This window comes from Lottia gigantea (assembly GCF_000327385.1).
Source record: "Lottia gigantea unplaced genomic scaffold LOTGIsca_258, whole genome shotgun sequence".
NCBI lineage: Eukaryota > Metazoa > Mollusca > Gastropoda > Lottiidae > Lottia > Lottia gigantea.
Window position 1 is genome coordinate 44,210 of NW_008708785.1, and position 26,879 is coordinate 71,088.

Below are 26,879 nucleotides of genomic sequence, written 5' to 3' on the forward strand. Positions count from 1 at the left end.
GTATTTGCTTTGCTAAATAAAACAATACAATACAATACATTCGACTGATAAATTTATCCAATCATTTAAATGATGAATTTACCCAATACATTCAACTAATACATTTAACTAAAACAGTTAACTGATAAATTTACAGAATACATACAACTGACAACTTACTCAAAACATTCAATAAATAAAGTTAACCAAAACATTCACCTGATCATTATGCAATATATTACAATTTGCGATGCCATCTACACATGTTAAAAACTTCTTCGAAAATTGAGTAGGTAAGGGATGGTATTTTGAAATAAAGCAAAACCTTACTTCCTGGATCAAATCGGAGACACTCTTCAAGGTGATTTAGATATGAACAATTTTAGCATAACTAATTTAAAGTCTCCGGAAAACGATAATGACGCTGTTCACAAGAAATATTTAATGGAACAATTAAATTCAATTGAAGTAAATAACGAACATTTAAACGAAAGAATAGGCGATGTGAAAAGATTCTTCAAACGTCAACTAAATAATAAAGATTTTAATGATGATACTAAATTACAACAAGAAGTAACAAGTTTAAAAAGTTTTATTGAAGAACAATTAGTCAACGTATCGAATAAAACTGAGTTAATTTCATTAATATCTACATTAGAGGATAATATTGCAAAACAAAAATTAGACATTCAACAATTAATAGATAACATTCTAGGTGAAAATGAAGAAACATTTCAACAGGAATTAAATGATCTGGAAACTAAACTTAACAGTGAATTACTAACAAATATTCAACAACAAATACAAAACATTGATGATAGTGTTATTAAACAACAGATAACCACTATTAATAACCTGGTTTTAAAACAGGATAAAAATATACTCGCATTAGAAAAAAAGTTTCTCAAGAAAGAATCATATTATTTCAATCTTCCATTTAGATATTTGAGACGTGACGATGCTTCTATTACTGATAATATTGATGCATCAACAGAGATTGATTATAAAAAATTTTGATTTACAGCAAATATTAGACTATATTCTGTTCCAAATTATACTATTCTCCCCTATAATATTTTTGATAAAGATGATGATAATGGTTTTTATTTCAAAGGAAAACTTGTAATTGAAATAACATTTCTTATACAGCTAAAAGTTGATTCATTATTCTTCAGATAAAACTTTCAAGCAATTAAAAGATTAAACGTTAAAAAAGTTCTTCAGTTTATCAATGGTAGAAAAATTGTAGAAACTAAAGAATATGAAAGTAACGACGAAAACAACAAGGTTGATCACTTATATGAAATTAAATCGAGTGGAAACTATATAGATAGGTTTAGAATGTTAATCATACCAGATAATGAAGAAGATTTTCTTACTTTGAGTGATTTTGATATGATAATGGAGACTGAAACTCCACCATCAACGAATATTATTAGAAATCCAGAACCAGAAAAAAAAAGATATAAGCATTTATCAGTTTTTACGAGCAACAGACTTTGAATACGTAAAACTATATTTTGTTGATAATGATATATTTACCTCAATTGATATTCATAAAAGTCAAGATAATATAGTTTTTATAATGCCAACAATAAGAGATGATGTATTTGTTAAAATATTTATCTCTATTGAAAAACCAAAATTTTCAGTTCATCTGAATAAGATTAATGATTCGAAAGAACAAATATCGTTAGTAACTGTAAAAGTTTTTATTGAAGATAGTAAACACATAGCAGGTTTATCAGAAGTTCACTTAATTTAATTACCTAAAAATGGAACTCGAAAGTAGACAAAACTACATGATAGAAAAACAAAACGAACTAAAAGAAAAACTAAAACAATTCAACAAATGTAGAAAAACATGGAGTAAAATCGATTCTGTTTTCAAAACATTAAATACAGTTTTAACAATAGGGATAACGGTGGCAACAGCCGTAACCGGTGGATTAATGCTTCCAATAATCGTCCCAACTGTATTAGCCGCATTCACTGCCGTTCAAACTTCATCTTGTGGTTTGATTACTTTAGGTTTTACAAAACAGAAAGCTCATTATAAAAGGAAAACAAAAATTTTAAATACATATCTTAATAAATTATTCATTTTTTTCGAAAGATCGAGAGAGGATAAGAACATAACCATTGAAGAATTAGAAGAATTCAATGAAATTTTAGATAAATTTGATGTAGAAATATCATCAATAAAAGTTAAAATTCCTAGTTAAAAATAGTTGCTTTAAAAATAGTTGCTTTAAAAATATGAATAAAATTGATAAATTTATATCAAGTGATCTTTTTTCCAATGTTATAGAGCATATCGCTGACTAATTTTTATCATTTAACGGACAAATTGAATTAGATGGAAAGATAACTCCAGATGGAAAATACATACAAGACATAAAATTTGTAGGTTTTGATACCATGACTTTTGTCGATTTCTTCATGGCGCTGGATGGTAAATCGGATATTTCTCATTGGTATTTCACAGAAAAAATGATTTTCCATAAAAACAATTTCAAAGAGTAGTGGTGTTCTTGTGGATTGATTAAAGCTCATTATAAAAGGAAATTTTAATAAATTATTCATTTTTTTTTCGAGACAAGAACAGTTAAAAAATTCCTAGTTAAAAATAGATACTTAAAAAAGTATGGATAAAATTGGAAATTTAAACGAACCATTATCTAAAACATATTTTTCATTGATATTCAATTCAATACCTAATATATTTTCAACCAAATTTAGTGAAAAAGATAAAGAAGAATTTAAATATATAATTGATGATGTAGCTGAAGTTTTTAAAAAAGAGGAGAATGAAATTAAAATATCAACCTCAATTATGCTTTTTTCAGAATTAATCAAGAGAATAACTATTCTATTTAAGGATTATAAAATTAAAGGCCAAATTGAAATAAATGGTCAAATAAATCAAAAAGGAAAACACAAACAATACATGAGATTATCTGGATTCAATGCTCAAACTTTCCAGTTTATTTATTCAAAGATGCATGAAAGCTCTGATACATCTGATTGGTATTTTACAGGAGAGATTATTTTGCGCAAAAATAATTTTAGAATAGTAGAAAGATCAAAAAAGGGAAGTGGTGTTAACCTACTTAAAAAGATAAATGAATACATAGGAAAAAATTGTTACATACCAACCGATTGTTATTGTTTTATAAAGTGTGTAAATTACATCACAAACACAGATTTAACAAAGGAATTTCAAGATTTCATCAACAGTTTTCAAAAATCAAACAGAAAAGGAGTTATGACAACTGCTAGAATCTCTCAATTCAATAAGAAATTTAATACTAATTTTCAAATCTATAACCCTAAAGACAGTCATTTTCAACCAAAGAAAGTATTAGAGGAATTTGATTGGGTATTTTATTTACACAAAGAACATTTCTGTTTGATAAGAAGAAATAACAAAGCTTTGGGCATTAAAGAAATAGAAGATAATTACGATGAAAATGTATGGAGAACTTGTAAAGATGATGACGCTGTAAAGTGTTTCGCACAGTTAAAACTAAACGTGTTTTCGAACATATCCGATAACTGTTTATACGCTTGGGATTGCGAAACCTATTGCGAAAAAGAAACGAATAAATCCATTCCTTATTCTTATTGTTGTACTTTAGTTAATTTAGCAAAAACTGAGGAAAAGATTAGATGATTATAATAATTACTTAAGTGATTTAAGTGAGACTCTAGATTTTAAGCCGTCAGATCCCATTACAGAAGAATATTACAACATACTCATGACTAATATAGTAGAAATATTTGTAGGTACAGATTGCATAGATCAAATGTTACAACGTTTAGGAAAAGTAGATCAGAAAAGACTAACCTTAATTTCCCATAACGGAAGCGGTTTTGACAACTGGATTGCACTTCAAAACGTTAAAAAACTAACACAATGTCCACTAGTAGTAGATAGTAAAATTCTTTCTCTTCCTTTATCTAATCCATATACAGAAGAAAGATTGCAGAAAAAATGGAAAAGACAGAAAGAAATAATGAATTTATGAAAGATCACCAATGTTAATATTGCAAAATTCACAAAAGAAACCTGGGAATCTTTAAGACCCAAATGGGAATCTTACGCTAAAAGAGATACATTGTGTCTCGGAGCTTGTTTGATAAAATACAATCAAGCCATGAAAAAAACTGTCTTCCAAAACGTTTCCAATAATCTAACGGCTCCTTCTTTATCTTTAAAGGGTTGGTATTATTTATATCATTACGATAAAGAAATGGTTGAAGAAGAATGGTATGAAACACACCCAAAAAGAAAACGTAGAAAAAAGTTACTCGCATACTCACCCTTTTATAAGATATGTTATCAGACAAAGTATTAAAGGAGGAAGAGTTTCGGCAAATCGAAAATCATTTGAAACGGATAAAATGAATGAGATCTGCGCCATATTAAAAGAATACAATGAAAGTAACACTGAAGGAATAATAGATTTATTCAAAGAATACAGTGTTAACCCAAAAGATAAAACGAAAGTCCACGCTAAACTCAAAGAACTGGACTATTCTAAACTGATGGCTTTTGACGCTAATGGGTTGTACGCTTCCGCCATGACAGAAGGTGAATATCTTAAAGCGGAAAGTGCAAGAGCGTTTCTACCAGAAGAAGAAAAAGAATTTGTAAAACTCTTCAATAAACAAAAATTCAGACCTAGAACTGCTATTTTAAAAGTCTGGTTTGAATATCCCAAAAACATGTTCTTTCAACCCATACCAGCTAAAGATAAAATAACTTTTACGAATAGAATAGGTCAGAAGGAAACTGGGAGTAAAATCAGGTTCAGAAATGGTTTCTGTCACGACGTTTTAACATCGGTTGATATTCCAGAAATAGTGAAATCCGGTGGTAAAATTATTAGAATATTAGATGGTATAGTTTACGAAGAAAATTTTAAAACTCCACCATACAGAGATTATATTTTAATTTTGAAGGAATTAAGGAATAAATACAAAAAGGAAGGAGATATGGTTGCTAGTAATTGCATGAAATTATTAGGCAATTCCTTATACGGTAAAGCTATTCAGAAGGATATAAATACATCGAGACATCTATGGAGTGAATCGACTTTTAAAGCCAACTTCGATTCACACGTCAAAAGCTATGATAAAGTAAATGATAGTCAATATATCGTTCAGATTAATGACGAAGTAAAAGAGTTTGTTCCTCCAAAGGATTTTACTAGATTAACACCCACGCATTTAGGTGCATTTATATTATCTCACAGTAAAAAAATAATGAACAATTTCATTCACGTAATAGATGGATTTTATAAGCCGGAAATATACTATACAGATACCGATAGTTTATACATTTCGTCTAGTAATTGGGATAAATTAAAGGAAAGGAAAGAATGATTACGGTGATGGTGGAATCATATTTGGTTTATATTTAGCGCCAAAAGTAAAATACAATATCATTCTAACTTCCGATGGTGTTTTAAAAGAAAATAAAACGTTTAAGGGTTACTCTAACTATAAGATTAAGTTAGAAGACTACATTCAATTAGCTAGTGGACATGACGTAACGAATGAATTTGATAAACCTTGGGTAAAAAGTTTTACTGATGGAATAGTTATTCCCAATGAAAAACAAAAGAAAGTTTTCAGAAGTTATCTGAATCTCGTTAAGAGAAAAGCACCAAACAGTGAAGGAATTATGTATCCTTACAACAATAAAGATGAGATGTGTTTGGATGATGATTATGTATTTGATGATTTTGATTATTTTACAAATGAATCTAATGATGATCCATCAGAATGAATCTAATGATGATCCATCAGAATAAATTTAATTTTTTTGTTTTAAATGAAGTTGAATAACAATTTCCTCGTTACCAAAATCTATAAACCTATTTTTACCATCTTTGATTTCCAGATTTATATCTTTAATCATAAAGGAATTAAGTGGTAAATACGTTGTTTGAAATGGTTTCTCTATAATTCTATATCCAATCGGTACAGTGAATGTTGGAAGACTGTAAATAATCTGACGTTTGTATTTATTGAAAAATCCACCGTTTATGTATATTTATCACATCGATATCATTCTCGATATTAGCTTTGTGTGGTGCTAAAGTGGATTGGGTGTATATTTTTTTTATCAAATCCTAGTAAAGTATTCAATGAATTTTCTACGTTGAAATCAACTTGACTATTATTTCTTAATATCAATTTTATTTTGTTCAGATTCAAATTACCTTCGAATTCGATATTGTTTTTACCATTGACGCTTCCTGCGTATTCAGATAAGTATTCGTTAATGGCTATGTATTCATAGCTTCCTGGTAGTAAACGTATGGTTTTGAACGTAACTCCGTTATCTGTTGATATTTTTATTTGGTTATTTTTTTCGTTGATATTTCTAATGGAATTGTAAACAGAGAAATACTTTAATCCCAATTCATATTCTTGATTGCGATCGAGTTCGTACTCATAATCTATAGACAATTTGATGTCTGATTTATTCGAGGTGATGACGAATAGTTGTTCTTTATTTGACATTTTTTATTACGCTTTTATAATCATTTTTATCTATGATACCTTTTTCTAGGAGTCTTTTTAGTATACAATTTACTTCATTATATTGTCTGTGCGATCGATGGCCTTCCTTCATTGCCGCTAATATTAGTCGTAATCTATTAAGCAATTCTTCGTTGTTGTCGGATAAAAACGTTATACCTTCTCCAGATACCATATCTTCGAATTCGTCTATTTCTTGTATGATTGGTGGATAATCTTCTGCATAATCATCTGATTCCTCTTCATCAGGAATAACTTTATTTAAATATGTTTCAACTGTTTTAAATCTTCTTGATTATTGCATGTAGAAATTTTGAGTATGCTAGTAAATCGGCAGTGCCAATATACCCGCCATTCATTAAATCTATTAATCCTGTCGTTAATGTAAATATTAAGTTTTTTGTGTCGATTTTGAATATAGGGGAATTTGCCCTAAATTTAATTCTAAATCCATTAAACAATAACCCCTCATCATCAATGATTGGTGTAATACTCTTTGGTAAATCTGCTTTAGGGTTTGAAAAAAGACGATTTATATCATCTATTGTCCTAATTATAATACCATCATATTCAATCGCTTTGGGAGGTTCTATAGGAGCTATGGGTTCTATAGGAGTGATGAGTCTCTTTTTAATACCCTCTTGAGATTTTAAAATGGGTTGAAATAGAGTTTGTAGATTTTCCGTTAATCCAAGTTGTTGTAATTTGTTATTTTCAACTTGGGTCTTTATGTTATTCTTAGCTTTGACATATTCTCTATTTCTTTTTAAAATATTATTCCAATCGTCGATTATAACTCTTTCACCTGCAGGTTTTCTAGTATTTACAAATACATATCCATAGTCATCTGGGTTTTTCCATTGAGCTTTACAAACCTTTTTAAATGCATCTCTGTCCATTCCGTGATTTATCGACTGAATGATTTGAGATAAATCTTTGTCGTTTAATTCAAATAATAAAAAACAATTTGCATTTTTTCTAATGAACATAGAATCCATCCCGTAAAAAGATTGGGATTGGTATATGCAGTGACAGTTGTGATGTCTTCCTTACGTGAAGAATTCTTGTTGAACAGCTTGAATTTCTTTGCGCCACGCAGTCGTCAAACACTAGTAAGTTCTTTCGCTCGCTATCAATTTGAGACAAATCTAGATCATTAACATTTTTCGCAAGAAAAACTTTTATATCCGTTGGTTTCTTTCCTTCGATGTAGTTATCTATGAAATCTTTCAATTCCACTTTTTCTTCGTTTTCTTTGTAATATTGAAATAGGTCTTGAACATCTCTCTTTGGTAGATATTCTAAAGCTTTGAGAAATTGATAATACGATTGCTCTGGTGTTGTTGTGTAGATATACAAAGAATCGAAATCTAAAAGGTTTGGTGTTGTCAACATGTTAAAAGTGAGATGAGTTTTCACATGAGCATTGGGTTATTAGGAAATATTTGTGAATGATTAAATTTTTTACCCATTTTTTATTATTTTAATTTGTTCCAAAAATAACTCCTTTTCCTTTATACTTCGCAAGATATATTCCTTCTCCAGTGCGTATATTTTTTAAAAATATACCATTACCCTTATGCTTGACTTTGATTTCTCCTGTGTCAATACTATCTACTAATTTATTTAATCCTTGTTTAACAGTTTTCTTGGTTTCTTCCCTAAATCTTTTTCCAAATTCTATTATTGTGCCTATCATTTCCCCCACTCCTGAACCTTTCTTTTCCGTTTTAGGTTTTTTAACCTCTGCTGCCAACTTTTCCATTACTAAATTGTGTCTACGTTCTTCGGCTGCTTTCTTTTCATCGGCAGCTTTTGTAGCAGCAGCTTTTGCAATAGCAGCTTTCTTTTCGTTGGCAACGCTTTCTCCACCAGCTGTAGCACCAGCTACTGTACCGGCTGCAATAAGTCCACTAAATATTAAAGGAAGGAGAGGTAAAAATCCACCTTCTTTTGCATTTGCTTCAATTCTTTCTAAGTCTATATCGTCTCTGACTTTACAATATTTATATTTATCAATAAGTTTTTTAGTTATGCTGATTTTTTTTCCATTATAAGTTATTGTAGTTGGTGAAGCTGTTTCTATAGCTTCTATTATTTTCTTGACTAAAGTTTCTGGTTTCATTTTTAAAGGTATATTTTTTACTCAATTCTTATCATTCTTCTATCTGCTATTTTAATTAAATGTTTTGCTTCTTCCAATAATAAACAATAACCTGTTACACCTCCTTCAATGTGTTTTTTCAATATGAATATTTATGTTCACTCCTGTTTTGAAAAGATCTTCTTGGTGAGCTGAAAGATCAAAACAGAAGATTGGATGATTAAGTGCAAAATCTACATATTCAAACTGAGGTAGATTTCCGAATAATTCACACATATTTTTATAGTTTCTATACAATTCATTATAATCCTTTGTGGTTGGATTAATTGTTAAAGGTTGGTTAGGCTAATTATTGTTTGTTTGTTGTTTGTGGTACTTGATTCTGAGTGGCGTCTTTGAAATAAGCATCGGAAAGAAGCAACCAATTCGATAATGAATTTATTTCGAAGTTAATTCTACCATCATCATTCAATTGGGATTTAGAACCAACAGTGGGTGAGATGATAATATAATCCTCTTTTTTCTTGTTAAATGAATGACGAATTGGATCGTATAATCTAAAGATTGGATCTAGTATTTTATTTGCCATTTTTAAGGTTTAAAATTTGAGTAGAAAATTTTAATATGCTTTTTTGATGGAATGTAGAAAATTGATTGAAGGTGTTTTTAGTGTATGAAATGTAGGGAATTGAGGTCTTTTGCTGTAAGAATTTATGAAATGTAGGGAATTTATGAAATATAGGGAATTTAGGTCTTGTTTTTTCGGGAGTTCATAGATTGTTTGGATTTTTCCCATGAAATGAAATGGAATGTGGAATATCGGCCCTAGCTTTTTCGAAGAGGTTTTTAGATCGCCATTTGGAATATATTGCTAAACGATCAGGTGAATGTTTTGGTTCGCTTTATTGAATGTATTGTGCAAATGTATCCGTTGAATGTTTTGAGCAAAGTTGTCGGTTGTATGTATTCTGTAAATTTATCAGATAACTGTTTTAGTTAAATATATTAGTTGAATGTATTGGGTAAATTTATCAGTCGAATGTATTAAGTAAATTTATCAGTTGAATGTAGTGAGTATAATCAGTTGTATGTATTGAGGAAATCGTTTGGTTGAATGTTTTGGTAACTTAATATACCGGTAATTCAAATTCATGTAATTTATTCCACAGATCCTAGATCAAAAACAATTTCTTGTGAACAATCTGGATATCAGGAAGGTTTAGACACTGGTATTGGAATTGGTATTGGAATTGGTATTGGAATATCTGCTGTTATTGTAATTCTGGTTATACTGACAATATTTATATATAGAAAATATCATCCAGGTATTGGTTAGAAATATTAATTTTGTTTTGAGGATTATTCTATCATAACATTAAAGAGATATAGCCAATTTCAGTTACCCTTGTCTCTTTTCAGAATTACAATTTGTCTACATTCTGCCAGAATGGTAGCATTTAAAAACCATTTATAAAACTTCAAATGAACAAGTCAGTCAAGTTTCGTATTTCAATTCAGAAAAGTTAAAATGATTATTTGAAATTTGTCAGTTGCTATAATAAACTCGTAAACTTCTTTATAAAATTAATCTAATTATTTTGTAGCCAATAAGAAACTACCAGAAGAAAGGTGAGTTATATTTTCTTTCCTGATCTGGAACCTCTATTCCATTAGATCTACTTAAAGCGAATCCTGATGATGATGTTCTTGTCGAAATTCATTTCAATTTATAGCAACGATCATTAAGTCTATTCACACAAAGAATGTCAGCCGCAGACTGGTTGATTAGGTACAGAAATTCTTATATCAAAATGTCGTTTTGAGAAGTTGTGATCAAAACTCATAAAAACATATTTGCTCATTTTACTTATGACATATTCTTACTTTTCAGTTATGCAACGTTTTCTAATAGAAATCCTGAAGGTAAATAAGATCACATATTATCATGAATTTATCATAATTTACACATTCAGTATGACTATCAATACTATACCCAAAGCGGTCCACCATTCAAGTTCTGATAACGTTCTTCAACTTCACGGCGGAAACTGCCGAGAGTCGCCAAATGTCAATCTCCAAAGATTTTAATTTTTATTCTAATTTATTAGTTATTATACACGCTATTTTTCCTTACAGATAGAACATATGAAGATTTAAACACTCGTCCTGAAGTTAACGATAACAATCAACATAATTCTGGAGATGCAAAAGAATATGAAAATATGAGAAGAAATTAAATATAACATACTGTAACATCTGTTCAGAAATTAACAGTTCTTTGCACATTCCAAAATGCCGTCTGGAAGCAATGAAAAGAACGATTAAATACAGAGCAGGTTCACTTTGGAATTCGTTACCCAATCTCTTAAATTGTCCTCTGAATTATGCTATTTTAAAGGTTGACTAAAGAAGAAACTGGTACCTAGTTCAAATTAAATTTTTTGAAAAATTCATTTTATATTCTATTTTATTTTTTCATCATAAAATTCATACTTTGTATCACTTTGATCATTTTTCACGATATTGATAATATTTTTCCTTGTATATATATATATATATTAATTCTAGTTAGATAGTGGATGTAGTAGAAAATGGATTTCTATCTTCTGCTGTTATCTCTCAAGGTCCATTTGATAGCATTTTTCATCGTAAGATAAATATTATTTCTCATCTTAAAATTCATGCTATTTTGTAAAATTTCTATCTGTATATATGTTATTTGTACGCAAATCACTAGGCCACCGTGACCTAGGGTTAGAGAGTGTTAACGCTAATTTTGAAAAATCAATTGGGGTTAGCTCAGAACAGTGTTAGAGCTTGTTATAGATATGGTTTCCGCATATTAAATGAAAAACTCTTAGTTGCGCATCTTCTCAATACAAAATGGTCTAGAAAAAAGAATAACACAGGGTTTTACAGTAAAACACAAAGAGTCTACTTTGTTAGGTAGTGTAAGAAGTTATGAACACAATAAGTCTGCCTTTTGTAGTATCTATTTATTCTACCCCAAAATAAAGTGGACTGATTGTTAAAGATTCAAATTTTACCCCGACGTGCAAAAATATCTACATAATAATAAAGATTAGACCACATTCAATAGTTTCTTTATAATGGGAAACAACTTTATTTATTATGTGGACTCACTCCACTAAAACATTTTATGCAAATGATTGTATGAATGTAGTCCAGGCTATTTTTAGAAATCTTCTTTCTCTCTCCCTTTTTGGGTTTTTGCATGCCTATTTTTGGGTAAAATTTGGTCTAGATTTGGAATTTGATGTCTGAAATTGCATTATCTTTCAGATTTGGTGAGATGATGAGAGACCTAAAGGCGGAAGACTAATTCTAAAAATAGTCGTTTTGTGAATTTGCCAAACTCTAGCGGATGAGTATAACCGGTAGTAGTCTACTTTCAATTTTAGTAGCTCAAAATTTTCATGGTCATCATATAATGAATTTTTTAGGAGACATTGAGAATTGGTCAGGCTTTCATTCGACATATTGGAAAGCTTTCAACGAGATTTCTGGAAAAAGTTATAGAAGGTTGAATTTCGTGTTTTAACATGAGAAGAGATGGCAAATGAATTTGTGGAGTGAGTCCATATGAGTGAGGTCTGCCAATCAGAATAAACAGAATAAATCAGAAATAAGAATTGTAGTGTCAGAACAAATTCCATTGTCCATCAATGCGTTGTTGGTTTTATCAGGTTAAACGCACATTGTGAGCTTTCTATCTAATCTACGTGCTGATGGTGGGCTCTGTTCAACCGCTTTATGGGCTCTCGGGCCTTTTGTGTTGTTAAAGTTTTGATATAGCTGGGCTATAAGCACCTCAGAGGCACCAGAGAAGTACATGCGGTCCCTATTTTAACGTAATATTTTAGTGATAACAAAACCTTTTGTCAATAGCCAAACAATTTTAGGATTTTTGTAGGTGTTTTGAATGACCGACTGTACTCTGTTGTTGAGATCTTGGGTTATTCTGTAGTTAGTATACAGGAGATAATATATAATATAATTTATCGGGATAGAGTGAGTCTAAAAAAGTTTGTAACCGAGAATCCAGTTTATCAAGAGAATTCTCTCCGACGCGATTACTATCTAAACATTAAATACAGTAGTATTTATCTAGGTCATGTAAAACCATAATATATAGTATGATATCAAAGTATTGAGGTACAGGGAATCTAAAAAGTTGATAATCGATTCCAGTGTTTCTCAAGAGAACTCTCTCTGATGTGATACCATCTAGGCATTGCTAAAATATTGTACTATGTATTTAGGTCATATCTAAAAATAATTTAGCATACATGTGTGTTTTTATATTTAAAAGAGGAAGTAAATTAGAGCCTTGTTATAAAAAAAAACTATACACTAGTAGACCAAATATATGACAAGAGAAGATAGTCTTGTTGAATATTGATCAATAACATGGAGTTTAAATATATATTGATACTAATAGTTATAGTTTATTTACCAGTACTAATTACAGGTAAGAGTTGCATTTACATCTTCTGATATATATCATCTAAAAGACCACTTTCGTGTATAAGACAAGTCTTTATGTAGAATGAAATGATATAACTTGCACTAAATGCATATATAATAATATAATAAGATAACATGAATCGCACTGTGAACTTAGACTTGACCTATCTTTATGATTGATATTTAACCTTTATCTTCACAATCTTTTAACAATATGGAATCTTTATTAAAATAATGGATACAATTATTTGATAGGTATAATAGTGGCCTTCTTTTTTACATTATAGATTTGTAAATTGAAACAAATCTGTAAGGATTCTTTGTTGAGAGGCCGAATGATTCGTTTATACTAAAATATTCGGTATTGTTTAGATTGGCAGTTGGTAAAATGGTTGAATTCAGAATTTACTGATGGAATGATTATATAAACTAATATAAATAATAGAAAATTTAAATGTGTGACCAGAAATTAAAATGAAAGGTAATAATAACTAGAAGTTGTTTTAATAACATATTATTTATATTACAGGTCAATATACTATAAGAGGAGTTTCTGAAAGTTATGCAGTGTTAGGTGAAAATTATAGATTAGAATGTGATATTACAGATTCACCTGGCATTGTAGATTTTCGTAGAAATAAGATTGCTTTAGGTACTATATTGTCTCAAAGCTGTCTGGGTGGAATTAATGATAGATATACATATGGATGTATAAATAATAACAACAAACAACTATATCTCAATATAAGTAATATAAATAAACAAGATGATACAACATGGTCTTGTAGAGGTAATTCTGGTGGACAAGGATCAACTACTATACTAGTTTATTGTAAGTTTATTTACATTACAACTTATTTCAAATGAAAAATTATTGTTACAAGCATTTTGATCGTTACATTTACATAGTCTTTGATGAGTCGTTCTTAAATAGACAAATGTTCAATTCGTACAATAATCAAGTTAGTGTTACTGTACTTGTGACAGTTGTAATACTTCAAATTTAGATTTTGGCGAACAAAATAATGTTTATTATTAAGAACAGAACAGAATCTTTCAAAAACAGCGCAAACAGTGTGGACATAAAATAAATTTTGTTTCAGATCCACCTGATATAACCAGTATAACATCCGATGCTGTAAATTACACAGCTGATGATGGTTCTGATGTTATATTTAACTGTAATGTTGATAGTAAACCAGTATCTACTATAACCTGGTCATCTTCTACTAGTACTGACACTAACACTGGTCAACAGTGGACATTACCTCAAGCTAAATGTCAGGATACAGGAATCTATACATGTACAGCTAATAATGGTATTGGTCAATCAACTACTAAATCCTTATCATTAGATATTAGATGTAAGTTTGTATTTAGTCAGTATACTATAATCTATACATGTACAACTGATAATGACATTGGTCAGTCAACTACTAATTTAGTCAGTATACAGCTAATGGTTTTAGTAGGACATCTACTAAATCCTTGCTATTATTACATGTAAGTCTCCGCACATGGTGCAAAAAAGTAGGACTCCATTTATTTCATTGCATTTAGATGTAAGTTGATATCAATTAGTCAGTCTACTATAATCTATACATAAACAGCTCATAATGGTATTGGTCAGTCAACTTCTAAACTTTTACTATTAAATATCATTTTATTTGTTTTAGGTTCACCAAGAATTAATGGTGATTTAAAGGATGAAGTAATAAATAGACTAGGTGAAAAAGTAACATTAATTATTGATGTTATAGCCTATCCTAAACCTAGTTTTAAATGGATACAAGAATCAACAGGACAAGAATTAACACCAGATACAACTCAACAAGTAGCTACCAATAATTATATTTCAAGTTTAACATTCACAATACAACAATCATCATTTGGTAATTACACTGTTACTGTTAATAATGGTAAAGGTTGTGATAAAAGTTACACTATAAAAATTATTGATGGAGGTAAGTTCCTAAATTATCGAATTCAAGTTTGATTGGATTGAATGAATTTTTAAGAATTTATCCTGGTTTTCGAATAATTTTGAATATTGAATATAAGTATATATTGTATTGTATATATATTTTTTAGTTGAATGTTTTTGGTAACTTATATACCGATAAGTCAAATTTATTTAATTTATTCCACAGATCCTGGAACAAAACCGGTTTCTGTTGAACAATCTGGATATCAGAAAGGTTTAAGCACTGGTATTGGAATTGGTATTGGTATTGGAATATATCTTGTTTGTGTATTTCTGGTTTTACTGACAATATTTATATATAGAAAAGATCATCCAGGTATTGGTTATACTGTACTTATCATAAATATTTTGGGGATCTTTAAAACAGAACCATATACTGCTTTCAATATCTAATTTTACATTATTTTCTTTTTTAGCCAATAGGAAATTACCAGAAGAAAAGTGAGTTACATTTTCTTTTTTGATCTGGAACTTCTAAACCATTGACCAACTATAGGGGAAATAAACATTTTAAATCTATATAGCTATTATGCTGATGATGATGCTTTTGTCGAAATCCAAGTCATTATATAGTAACATTTTTAACTGCAGACTGGTTTGGAAGAATAGAGAAGTTTAAATCATTATATCAAAATGTCGTTTTTAGAAGTTGTAGTCAAAACTCATAAAAACATATTTGTTAATTTTACTTATGACATATTCTTACTTTTCAGTTATGCAACGTTTTCCAATAGAAATCCTGAAGGTAAATTTTCACACATTTCAAGAATTTATCATTATTTACACAGTCAGTATAACTATCAATACAATACCCAAAACGTGCTAGTTCTGATAGCGCTCTTCAGCTTTACGGCGGAAACAGCCGAGAGTCGCCGAATGTAATTTTATTCTAAATTATCAGTTTTTATGCACGCTTTTCTTCCCTACAGGTAGAACATATGAAGATTTAAATACACATATTTCTGGAGATGCAAAAGATATGAAAATATGAGAGGAAATTAAATATAACAGACTGTAATATCTGATACAGTACTAGTAATATCCAATACTAACACATTAAATATAACAGACTGTAATATCTGATACAGTACTAGTAATATCTAATACTAACACATTAAATATAACAGACTATATTATCTGATACAGTACTAGTAATATCCAAAACTAACACATTTAATATAACAGACTGTAATATCTAATACAGTACTAGTAATATCCAATACTAACAAATTAAATATAACAGACTGTAATATCTGATACAGTACTAGTAATATCCAATACTAACACATTAAATATAACAGACTGTAATATCTGATACAGTACTAGTAATATCCAATACTTACACATTAAATATAACAGACTGTAATATCTGATACAGTACTAGTAATATCCAATACCAACACATTATATATAACAGACTGTAATATCTGATACAGTAATAGTAATATTATTATGTATGCTTTAAATAAATATATGAAATTTGTAGATTAAAAAATTTCCCTCTGTTATTGTATTTATGTATATGCTCTTACTTTGGCAACTGTTTTATTAATATATTTTTATATAATTAATTTATTCTTTTTTACTATTCGTTTGAAACTATATATTTTCCATTTCTGTAATTTTTAAATGTATTTATGATTTATCTTTGTTATGATTCTAGTTTAACATTGAATGCTTATGTATTTATATTTAAATTCTATTATTTTTCTTGTTTTTTTTATATAAAAATAAATAAATCAGAATTCAGTTTCTTTTTCTCTAAAACTCTATATTTATGTCTTTCTCTATAATTCTATATTCATGTCTTTCACTATAACACTTTATTCATGTCAATTTTTATATTTACTTTTTTTTTGTTTCATTTTGTTTAAGTTTATATGATATGTCGAGCAAGGATATTTGTGCTTATTGCGATTCGATTCCTGGTAAGTGCAACAGGAGATAAGGTATAATAGTGATAGGGTACAAAGTGTCCAAAAAGTTTGTAACCGAAATTCCAGTCTCTCTCTGAAGTGATACCATCTAGGTATTGCTACAATATAGTAGTATGTATTTAGGTCAAGTTATACAATAATATATAGCATAATATAAAGGTATTTACAAGTGTAAGAGGAAGTAAATTATAGCCTTATAATAAAACACTACAATCTAGTAGGCCAAATATATGACAAGAGAAGATCGTCATGTTGAATATTAATCAATAACATGGAGTATAAATATATATTGATATTAATAGTTATAGTTTATTTACCAGTACTAATTACAGGTAAGAAATGTATTTTTCTTGTATTTATTTCTTATCATAAACATCTTTAAGACAAGTCTTTATTTCTTATGATAAACATCTTTAAGACAAGTCATTTTGTAGAATGATGCATACAATACAATATAATATAATATCATATCATATCTCGAATCACACTGTGAATTTATACTTGACATTTCTTTACGATAGATATTTGACTTTTACCTTCACAGTATTTTAACGATATAGAATCTTTAATATAGTACATGGGTAAAATCATTTAATAGGTAGTTGCCTTCATTTTGATAAGCTTTATATATCTTAATATATAAAAACTATATCACGATTTTATATAGAGGGGTAAAATGATTGGTTCATTCTAAAATAGTCATCATAATATCACGTTTTTACTAACTAATGTAATTTTGATCGGCTTACAGTATTACAACCTTTCAAAGGTTCGGTACCAAACTTTGATAGACAGTTGGTTGATAAATTGGTTGAATTCACAAATTACTTATGGAATGATTTTATCTAAACTAATAAACAATCGAAATTTGAAATATTGAACCGAAAAATAATTTTGTGAGCTGAATTTAAAATGAAAGTTATAAGTTGTTTAATTATCATATTGTTTATATTACAGGTCAATATACTATAATAGGAGTTCCTGAAAGTTATGCAGTGTTTGGTGAAAATTATACATTACAATGTAATGTTACAGATTCGCCTAGTCTTGTAGATTTCCGGAGAAACAATGATGTTGTATGTACTATGATAAACTGTGGGAGTCAACCAATAGATAATAGATATAAATGTAGATGTATAAATAATAACAACAAACAACTATATCTCAATATAAGTAATATATATAAACAAGATGATACAACATGGTCTTGTGGTGATGATAACAACAGAGGATCAACTACTGTATCAGTTTATTGTAAATTGATTTTCTATCAAATAAAAAAAAATCTTATATGCATTCTGTACGTAACATTTACAGATATAGTCTTTAGATATGTCATTCTTAAATGTTAAATTCGTGTAACAAATAAGTTTATTCTATTTAACAGTTTAATCCTTGACAAAACTTCTTGGCATTGGCCTTTACTTGATTATCCGTACCTAAATAGAACTTGGTCGAATAGAATAATGAGGAAAAATTACTTTTACGACCCACGACCATACTATTTAAAGTAACTAACCAAACTTTTTTTTTCATGAAGCATCAGAATTGTTCTTGATTATTTTCTTTGAAGCATTGTTTGTTTCACGTCAACTGGTGAAAAGAAATACTAGAATTATCAAATTATGATTTTTACAGATGGTCCAGAGAATATAAAATTTAACCCTACTAGTGATAATATTGATGTTATAGAAGGAAAGAGTCAGAGTGTCAACTGTTTAGCTGATTGTAAACCAGATTGTAACATCAACTGGTCTAAAGATGGCTCAACAACAATTCTAAACAACCCTTTATCACTTAGTACTAGCGATCAAACTGGTTCTTATAACTGTACAGTTAGACATACTGTATTAAATAAACAACTTACAAAACAACTTAATGTTCAGATTTATTGTAAGTATATTAAATTACAGGTCTAACTGATGTAACAGGTATTAATATAACAGAAGGTAGAGATCAAACTAAAACATGATTAACTTACTGTTATTATTTCAGATGGTCCTGATGAACTTACTTTCTCATCAGATGTAACAAGTATCATTATAACAGAAGGTAGAGATCAAACTAAAACATGATTAACTTACTGTTATTATTTCAGATGGTCCTGATGAACTTACTTTCTCACCAAATGTTACAAGTATCAATATAACAGAAGGTAGAGATCAAACTATAACATGTTTAACTGATTGTTATAAATGTAATTATAAATGGACTGGGCCAGTTTCATCATCAAGTAAAGATCTTGTATTGACTGAAATAAAAAGAAATCAGGAAGGAAACTATAGATGTGAAGCTACCAATATTAAAAATACCAACCCTAAAACAAGATCACAATCTATACAAGTTAATGTACATTGTAAGTATATATATTTTACATTAACAGACAATTTGTCTAAGTGTCATACAATCTTTGGGTTATTGGGGAATCGATTTTAGTTTTCCATAAAAGTCAGTCTGTGTGAGTAGTTTTCAGATCGTAATTTGGTTGTAATTGTTCGACAGAAAACAGTCGTTTTTCACCATTAGCTTCTTTTCTAACCCCATTGAAACTATCATAACGAATATTTTAAAATTTACCCCGTAAATTGGCACACAATGTCACTGTTGTGATAAGGTTTAAATGGTTTCGTTTTTCATGAAAAATATATTTTCTATTTTCCGTCTTTCAGATCCTCCATATATAACCAGTATAACATCAGATGCTGTAAATAACGAAAGTGATGAAGGTTCTGATGTCACATTTAACTGTAATGTTGATAGTAAACCAGTATCTAATATAACCTGGTCATCTTCTACTAGTACTAATACTAACAATAGTCAACAGTGGACATTAACTCAAGCTAAATGTCAGGATACAGGAATCTATACATGTACAGCTAATAATGGTATTGGTCAATCAACTACTAAATTACCGTTAAATATTAGATGTAAGTAATATTCAGTCAGTATGATATAATCTATATGTACATCTAACAATAGTATTGGTCAATCAACTTCTAAATCTTCACTATTAAATATTAGATGTAAGTATCTGTTTAGTAATTTAATTTTTACTATGAAGTTTGTTTTAGGTTCACCAAGAATTAATGGTGATTTAAAAGATGAAGTAATGAATAGACTAGGTGAAGAAGTTACATTAAGTATTGATGTTATGGCCTATCCTAAACCTAGTTTTAAATGGATACAAGAATCAACAGGACAAGAATTAACACCAGATACAACTCAACAAGTAGCTACCAATAATTATATTTCAAGTTTAACAGTCACAATACAACAATCATCATTTGGTAACTACATTGCAACTGTTAATAATGGTATAGGTTGTGATAAAAGTTACACTATAAAGATTATTGATGGGGGTAAGTTCCTAAATAGTCAAATTCAAGATTGGATGGAATTAAATTTTACGTCTGGTTTTCTTATCCTGAATGGTCCTAGAATATCGGTACTAACTTACTCGATTTTTAATTTCAAGAAGTTTTTAATATGTACAGATGGAACCGCGAATTGGAATATTTTGCATAATAAGTAAATCTATTAGTGTTGAATGTTTCGTGTAAATTTATCAGTTGAGTGTATTAAATAAATTTATGAATTGAAAGAATTGAGTAAATATATTTGTTGATTGTATTATTAGGAAAATTCATCAGTTGAATGTATTGAGTAAATTTATCAGATAATTGTATTAGGTAAATTCATCAGTTGATTGTATTGAGTAAATTTATCAGTTGATTGTATTGGGTAAATTCATCAGTTGATTGTATTGAGTAAATTTATCAGATAATTGTATTGGGTAAATTCATCAGTTGATTGTATTGGGTAAATTCATCAGCTGATTGTATTGAGTAAATTTATCAGATAATTGTATTAGGTAAATTCATTAGTTGATTGTATTGAGTAAATTTATCAGTTAAAGGTATTAGGTAAATTTATTTGTTGATTGCAATTTGTAAATTTATCAGTTTATTGTATTGAGTAAATTTATTAGTTAAATGTGTTAGGTTAAGTTATCAATTGAATGCATGGAGTAAATTTTTTTAGTTTAATGTATTGGGTAAATCTATCAATTGAATGTATTGAGTAAAATATATTAGTTATATACATTGAGAAGATTTTTAGTTGAAAGTTTTAGGTGAATATTTTTTGTAACTTATATACCGATGAGTCAAATTTATTTAATTTATTCCACAGATCCTGGAACAAAACCGATTTCTGAAGAAGAAACTTTATATAAGGAATGTTTAGGAACAGGTATTGGAATTGGTATTGGAATATCTGTTATGTGTTTATTGCTGGTTTTACTAACAATATTTATATATAGAAAATATCATCCAGGTATTGGTTATACTGTATTTACCATTAATATTAAATATGAAATGTTCCTTTAAGAATTAATCAATATATATATCTTAACATAAAAGAGATACAGTCAATTTCAATTACCCTTGTCAGAATTACAATTTATCTTAACCTTCTCCTACATTCTGCCAGAATTCTGTCAATATTAAACTTCTAATTTTTATTTAATTTATTGTGAATCGGGTGTCGTATTTCAATTCTGAAAAGTATTTGGGATAGTTGAAATTTAGTATTGTCAGTTGGTATAACAAATTCTTATTCTGCTTTCAATTTAAACTTAATCTAATTTTATATTATTTTATTTTGTAGCCAATAAGAAATTACCAGAAGAAAGGTGAGTTATATTTTCTCTCCTGACCTTGAACTTCTATTCCATTGACCTACTAAAGGGAAAATAAAAATTATAAATCATTCAGTCTTTCATACAATTTCAACTGCAAATTGGTTGAGTACAGAAGTTTAAATACTTATATCAAAATGACGTTTTTTTTTGGTCAAAACTCATAAAAACGTATTTGCTCATTTTATATATTCTTACTTTCCAGTTATGCAACGTTTTCCAATAGAATTCCAGAAGGTATATTATCACATATTATAATTAATTTATCACAATTTACACATTCAATATGGCTATCAATACTATACCCATAACGGCCCATCGCGCAAGTTTCGATGCAGCTTTACGTTGAAAACAACCGAAAGTCGCAGAATTTCAAAACCTAAAGATTGTAATTTTTATTCAAACTTATTAGATAGTATGCACGCTTTTCTTCCCTACAGATAGAACATATGAAGATTTAAATACTCGTCCTGAAGTTAATGATAACAATCAACATAATTCTGGAGATGTAAAAGAATATGAAAATATGAGAAGAAATTAAATATAACAGATTGTAAAATCTGTTCAGAAATCAACAATTCTTTACACATTCCAAAATGCCGTTTGAAAACAGTGAAAAGATCATTTAGATAAAGGACAAGTTCACTTTGGAATTCGTTATCCCAATCTCTTAAATTGTCTTCTGAATTATGCCGTTTTAAAGGTTGACAAAAGAAGAAACTGTTGCCTAGTTCAAATTGAAAAAAATCATTTTTTATTTTATTTTATTTTTTCATCATAAAGTGTATGCTTGTATCACTTTTCTTATAACTCTTTTCACCATATTCATGATATTTATATATATATATATATATATATATTAATTCTAGTTAGATAGTGTAATAGAAAATGGATTTCTATCTTCTGCTGTTATCTCTCAAGGTCCATTTGATTTTTCATCTTAAGATAAATATTATTTTGTAAAAAACATCTAATTATTTGCTCGCTCTTGTAATTATAATTTTTCACAATTTCACATAACAATGTTTCTATCAGTACATATGTTTTTTCTATGCAAACCACTAGCCCACCGAGACCTAGGGTTAGAGAGTGTTAACCCTAGGGTTTAGGTTTGGATCATTCATTCTTTAGCTGGGATGCGGATCGGATCGTTCTAATTTTATAAGAGTCTTGGATATACTTCTTGGATTAGTGTAGATCTCCAGTTATTGAATGTAAATAAATTATAGTTGATATCGACGAGTATTTCTTATCCTGCATCCTGCAAGTAGAGCCAAACATCAACAAGAACTTGTCTACAGTTAGACTTTTTTACAGTCGAACAGTGTCTACAGTTAAACCCGTTTACAGACCTGTTTACAAAGTAAAACGCACACTTTGAGCCTTCTATCTAATTGAACCTCGAAGTGGAGATGTTGGCGTCTGTTCAACCGCTTTATGGGCTGATGGCATTGGAAGGTGATCTCACCGGCTTTTTGTGTTGTTCAAGCTTTGATGTAGCTAGGCTACAAACACCTAAGGGGCACCGGAGAAGTAAATGCGAAACCTATTTTAACGTAATATTTTAGTGATAAAACTTTTTGTCAAATTTACCAAACAATTTTAGTATTTTGGTAGGTGTCTTGAATTACCGACTGCACTCAGTTGGGTTATTCTGTAGTAAGATACCAAGAGATAGTATATAATATAATTTATAGGGGTACTGTTTGTCTAAAAAGTTTGTAACCGAGATTTTAGTGTTTCTCACGAAAACCTCTTTGGCGTCCTTACGTTTCTAAAATACAGTCGTATGTATTTAGGTCATGTTAAACAATTATATATAGAGGTATTGAGGTACAGGGGGTCCAAAAAAGGACAACTATTTACATTCTCGCGTGCAATTATTACCAATATCAGGGCTTAATTAGTGAGGTTAATGGCAATACTTCCACGAAAGCGACCAATGTTTAAACTTCTAATGAACGTTGTATTTAATTGTAAGTGAATTGGGTGTCGTATTTTCATTCTGAAAAGTATTTGGGATAGTTGAAATTGAGTCTTGTCAGTTGGTATAACAAATTCTTATTCTGCTTCAATATAAACATAATCTAATGTTATGTTATTGTATTTTGTAGCCAATAAGAAATTACCAGAAGAAAGGTGGTTATATTTTCTTTCCTGATCTGAAACTTCTATTCCATTTGCCTACTAAATTGAAAATTAACCCTTAAATGCCCACCGGTACATATATCGTTGCTAGGCCAGCCACCGTAGTCTAAAAATAGAATTATTTTACCCTTTAACAGTTTGTTTACAAATATTAGCCTAGTCTGTGTTATCCAGGCACAATTTCATAACTATCAAGGGAGAATACTGAACTTGAACGGTTATAAAGGCAGGACTCACTCCACTAATTCATTTGCCATCTCCCATGTTAAAACATGAAATTCAACCTTCTATAACTTTTTCCAGAAATCTCGTTGAAAGCTTTCCAATATGTCGAATGAAAGCCTGAGCAATTCTCAATGTCTCCTAAAAAATGTCATTATATGATGACCATGAAAATTTTGATCTACTAAAATTGAAAGTAGACTACTACTGGTTATACTCATCCGCTAGAGTTTGGCACTTAACAAAACGACTATTTTTAGAATTAGCCTTCCGCCTTTAGGTCTCTCATCATCTCACCAAATCTGAAAGATAATGCAATTTCAGACATAAAATTCCAAATCTAGACCAAATTTTACCCAAAAATAGGCATGCAAAAACCCCAAAAGGGAGAGAGAAAGAAGATTTCTAAAAATAGCCTGGACTACATTCATACAATCATTTGCATAAAATGTTTTAGTGGAGTGAGTCCATAAGTAAGGCATGATTTACAATTTCTTATTATGTTTCTTCACCAAAATTATTATTTTAAAATTGATTTTGACTTATGGATTTGGTCTATAAACACAAAACATATGTCCTAGAACATCATGGCAGACTTTATTATGGAAATGGTAAAAAAAACGTTTTTGGGGAAACGCACAAAAAATGATGGTACATATATGGCACAATGGGAATTTGTAGTAAAATCTTATCATCAAAGTGTTTAATATCATCTTTTATTTCTCTGATTATAACTGGATTTATTTCAACTATTTCTTTTATTTCTCTGATTATAACTGGATTTATTTCAACTATCATAAGTTAATACTTTAAAATATAATCCATGTATATCAGCACCCCACCAATGACCCCTTCTGAATAAATTCTGCTGATATCGCAGCAGGTAGTTGAAATAGTTGTTGGTAGTCTTGGTAGTTGGATTGATTTTTATGAAGCAAATGCCCATTGTACCATATATCTACCAAACTCAAAAAGAGGACAAAGGTCATATTTTGAAAAAAAATTGCATATTATTTATGGGGGGGTCTATTTGAGATACAATTGGATAATAACCAATTTTTCCACCGTGCGCTTCTATATCTGAGCATTTAATGGTTAATAAATAAATAATTCAATCAATCATTCAGTCTTTCATACAATTTCAACTGCAGACTGGTTTGGTTGAGTACAGAAGTTTAAATACTTATATCAAAATGACGTTTTGGTCAAAACTCATAAAAACGTATTTGCTCATTTTATATATTCTTACTTTCCAGTTATGCAACGTTTTCCAATAGAATTCCAGAAGGTATATTATCCCATTTTATAATTAATTTATCACAATTTACATATTCAGTATGACTATCAATTCTATACCCATAACGGTCCATCGTACAAGTTCCGATGCCGCTTCACGGTGAAAAGAGCCGAGAGTCGCAGAATTTCAAAGCCCAAAGATTGTAATAACTAAATCATTAGTTATTATGCACGCTTTTTTCCCTACAGAAAGAACATATGAAGATTTAAATACTCGTCCTGAAGTTAATGATAACAATCAACATAATTCTGGAGATGTAAAAGAATATGAAAATATGAGAAGAAATTAAATATAACATACTGTAACATCTGTTTAGAAAATTCTTTGCCCATTCCAAAATGCCTTCTGGAAGCAGTGAAAAGAACGTTTAAATAAGAGGGCAAGTGCACTTTGGAATTCGTTATCCACATCTCTTAAATTGTCCTCTGGATTATGCTGTTTTAAAGATGGACTAAAGAAGAAACTGGTACCTTGTTCAAATTAACTTTTTTGAAAAAATTCATTTTTTATTTTATTTTATTTTTTTATCATACAATTCATACTTGTATGATAATTTTGTAATAACTCTTTTCACCATTTCATGACATTTCTCCTTGTATATAATATACATATATATATTAATTGTAGTAAGATAGTGGATGTTATCTCTCAAGGTCCATTTTGATAGTATTTTTCATCTTAAGATTCATACTATTTTGTGAAAAATATCTAATTTTGAAACATCATTTAGATTAGATTCAAATTGGACCAGGATGTGCAAAAATATCTACATGAGAATAAAGATTAGACCACATTCAATAGTTTCTTTATAATGGGAGACAACTTATTATTTGTTATAAAGGATTATGAGACAGTTTCTAGTAAAGTCAGAAGTCACTTTGAATTTCAAATTACAATATAACAATTGTGAGTGAGGTCTGCCAAACAAAATAAACAGATTATGAAAGGTGGTGGCACAACAAATTCCATTGTTCAATACTACTTTAATGGTTAAACACACCTTTTGAGCCATCTATTTGTTAAAAGAACGAAATATAACCATCTAATTGTTAATGATGGGTTCTGTAACTTATACTGTTTTATGGGCTGGTGGCACTGGAAGGTGATCTTCTCGGTCTTTCGTGTTTTCAGGCTTTGATGTAACATGGACTACAAGCACCTCAGGGGCACCAGAAAAGTACATGAAAGACCCATGAGTCAGTTTTAAACGTAATATTTTACTAATAACCAAACCTTTTGTCAAATTTGCCTAACATTTTAAGGATTTTGGTAATTGTCTTGAATTACCGAGTGCACTCGGGTAGTTTTTTGTTAAACTCTTGAGAGTTATTCTTTGGTAGAGATACCAGGAGATACTGTGTAACTTATTGGGGTACAAGGTGTCCAAAAAGTTTGTAACCGAGACTCCAGTGTTTCACACGAGAACCCTTTCTGACGTGATTACGGTAAAAAAAATTGTAACCGTA

At 29.4% G+C, this 26,879-nt stretch overlaps 9 protein-coding genes across 9 annotated transcripts in view; 6 read left to right on the top strand and 3 right to left on the bottom strand.

The window, feature by feature from the left end:
- The window catches only part of LOTGIDRAFT_175237 (hypothetical protein), a gene marked incomplete at both ends in the record, with an annotated part of 8,597 nt that extends 8,391 nt beyond the window's left edge, over positions 1–206 (bottom strand). Inside the window, one exon of the mRNA XM_009055867.1 lies at positions 199–206. Coding sequence (XP_009054115.1) covers positions 199–206 — 8 coding nt within the window. The remainder of the gene's footprint in view (positions 1–198) is intronic.
- A 145-nt stretch (positions 207–351) lies between these two features.
- Positions 352–996, top strand: LOTGIDRAFT_175238 (hypothetical protein; the record flags this gene model as incomplete). The annotated part of the gene is made up of 1 exon (XM_009055868.1): positions 352–996. The coding sequence occupies one exon, from the start codon at positions 352–354 to the stop codon at positions 994–996; it is 645 nt and encodes a 214-aa protein (XP_009054116.1).
- Positions 997–2,626: 1,630 nt separating this feature from the next.
- Positions 2,627–3,655, top strand: LOTGIDRAFT_175239 (hypothetical protein; the record flags this gene model as incomplete). The annotated part of the gene is made up of 1 exon (XM_009055869.1): positions 2,627–3,655. The coding sequence occupies one exon, from the start codon at positions 2,627–2,629 to the stop codon at positions 3,653–3,655; it is 1,029 nt and encodes a 342-aa protein (XP_009054117.1).
- A 731-nt stretch (positions 3,656–4,386) lies between these two features.
- LOTGIDRAFT_175240 (hypothetical protein) lies at positions 4,387–5,776 on the top strand (the record flags this gene model as incomplete). Its single annotated transcript, XM_009055870.1, has 2 exons — positions 4,387–5,218; positions 5,409–5,776. The coding sequence occupies 2 exons, from the start codon at positions 4,387–4,389 to the stop codon at positions 5,774–5,776; spliced, it is 1,200 nt and encodes a 399-aa protein (XP_009054118.1).
- Positions 5,777–6,505: 729 nt separating this feature from the next.
- LOTGIDRAFT_175241 (hypothetical protein) lies at positions 6,506–7,532 on the bottom strand (the record flags this gene model as incomplete). Its single annotated transcript, XM_009055871.1, has 2 exons — positions 6,506–6,824; positions 6,883–7,532. 2 exons carry the CDS (start codon positions 7,530–7,532, stop codon positions 6,506–6,508), a joined length of 969 nt encoding a protein of 322 aa, XP_009054119.1.
- Positions 7,533–8,017: 485 nt separating this feature from the next.
- Positions 8,018–8,659, bottom strand: LOTGIDRAFT_175242 (hypothetical protein; the record flags this gene model as incomplete). The annotated part of the gene is made up of 1 exon (XM_009055872.1): positions 8,018–8,659. One exon carries the CDS (start codon positions 8,657–8,659, stop codon positions 8,018–8,020), a length of 642 nt encoding a protein of 213 aa, XP_009054120.1.
- A 783-nt stretch (positions 8,660–9,442) lies between these two features.
- LOTGIDRAFT_175243 (hypothetical protein) lies at positions 9,443–10,875 on the top strand (the record flags this gene model as incomplete). Its single annotated transcript, XM_009055873.1, has 5 exons — positions 9,443–9,521; positions 9,808–9,963; positions 10,243–10,267; positions 10,530–10,561; positions 10,775–10,875. The coding sequence occupies 5 exons, from the start codon at positions 9,443–9,445 to the stop codon at positions 10,873–10,875; spliced, it is 393 nt and encodes a 130-aa protein (XP_009054121.1).
- Positions 10,876–13,069: 2,194 nt separating this feature from the next.
- Positions 13,070–16,101, top strand: LOTGIDRAFT_175244 (hypothetical protein; the record flags this gene model as incomplete). The annotated part of the gene is made up of 8 exons (XM_009055874.1): positions 13,070–13,130; positions 13,656–13,958; positions 14,230–14,490; positions 14,803–15,090; positions 15,277–15,426; positions 15,527–15,551; positions 15,824–15,855; positions 16,040–16,101. 8 exons carry the CDS (start codon positions 13,070–13,072, stop codon positions 16,099–16,101), a joined length of 1,182 nt encoding a protein of 393 aa, XP_009054122.1.
- A 1,217-nt stretch (positions 16,102–17,318) lies between these two features.
- On the top strand, positions 17,319–22,287 carry LOTGIDRAFT_175245 (hypothetical protein; the record flags this gene model as incomplete). The annotated part of the gene is made up of 12 exons (XM_009055875.1): positions 17,319–17,379; positions 18,005–18,301; positions 18,686–18,865; positions 18,961–18,996; positions 19,043–19,099; positions 19,146–19,403; positions 19,717–19,974; positions 20,119–20,406; positions 21,239–21,382; positions 21,716–21,740; positions 21,952–21,983; positions 22,187–22,287. The coding sequence occupies 12 exons, from the start codon at positions 17,319–17,321 to the stop codon at positions 22,285–22,287; spliced, it is 1,737 nt and encodes a 578-aa protein (XP_009054123.1).
- Positions 22,288–26,879: the final 4,592 nt, after the last annotated feature.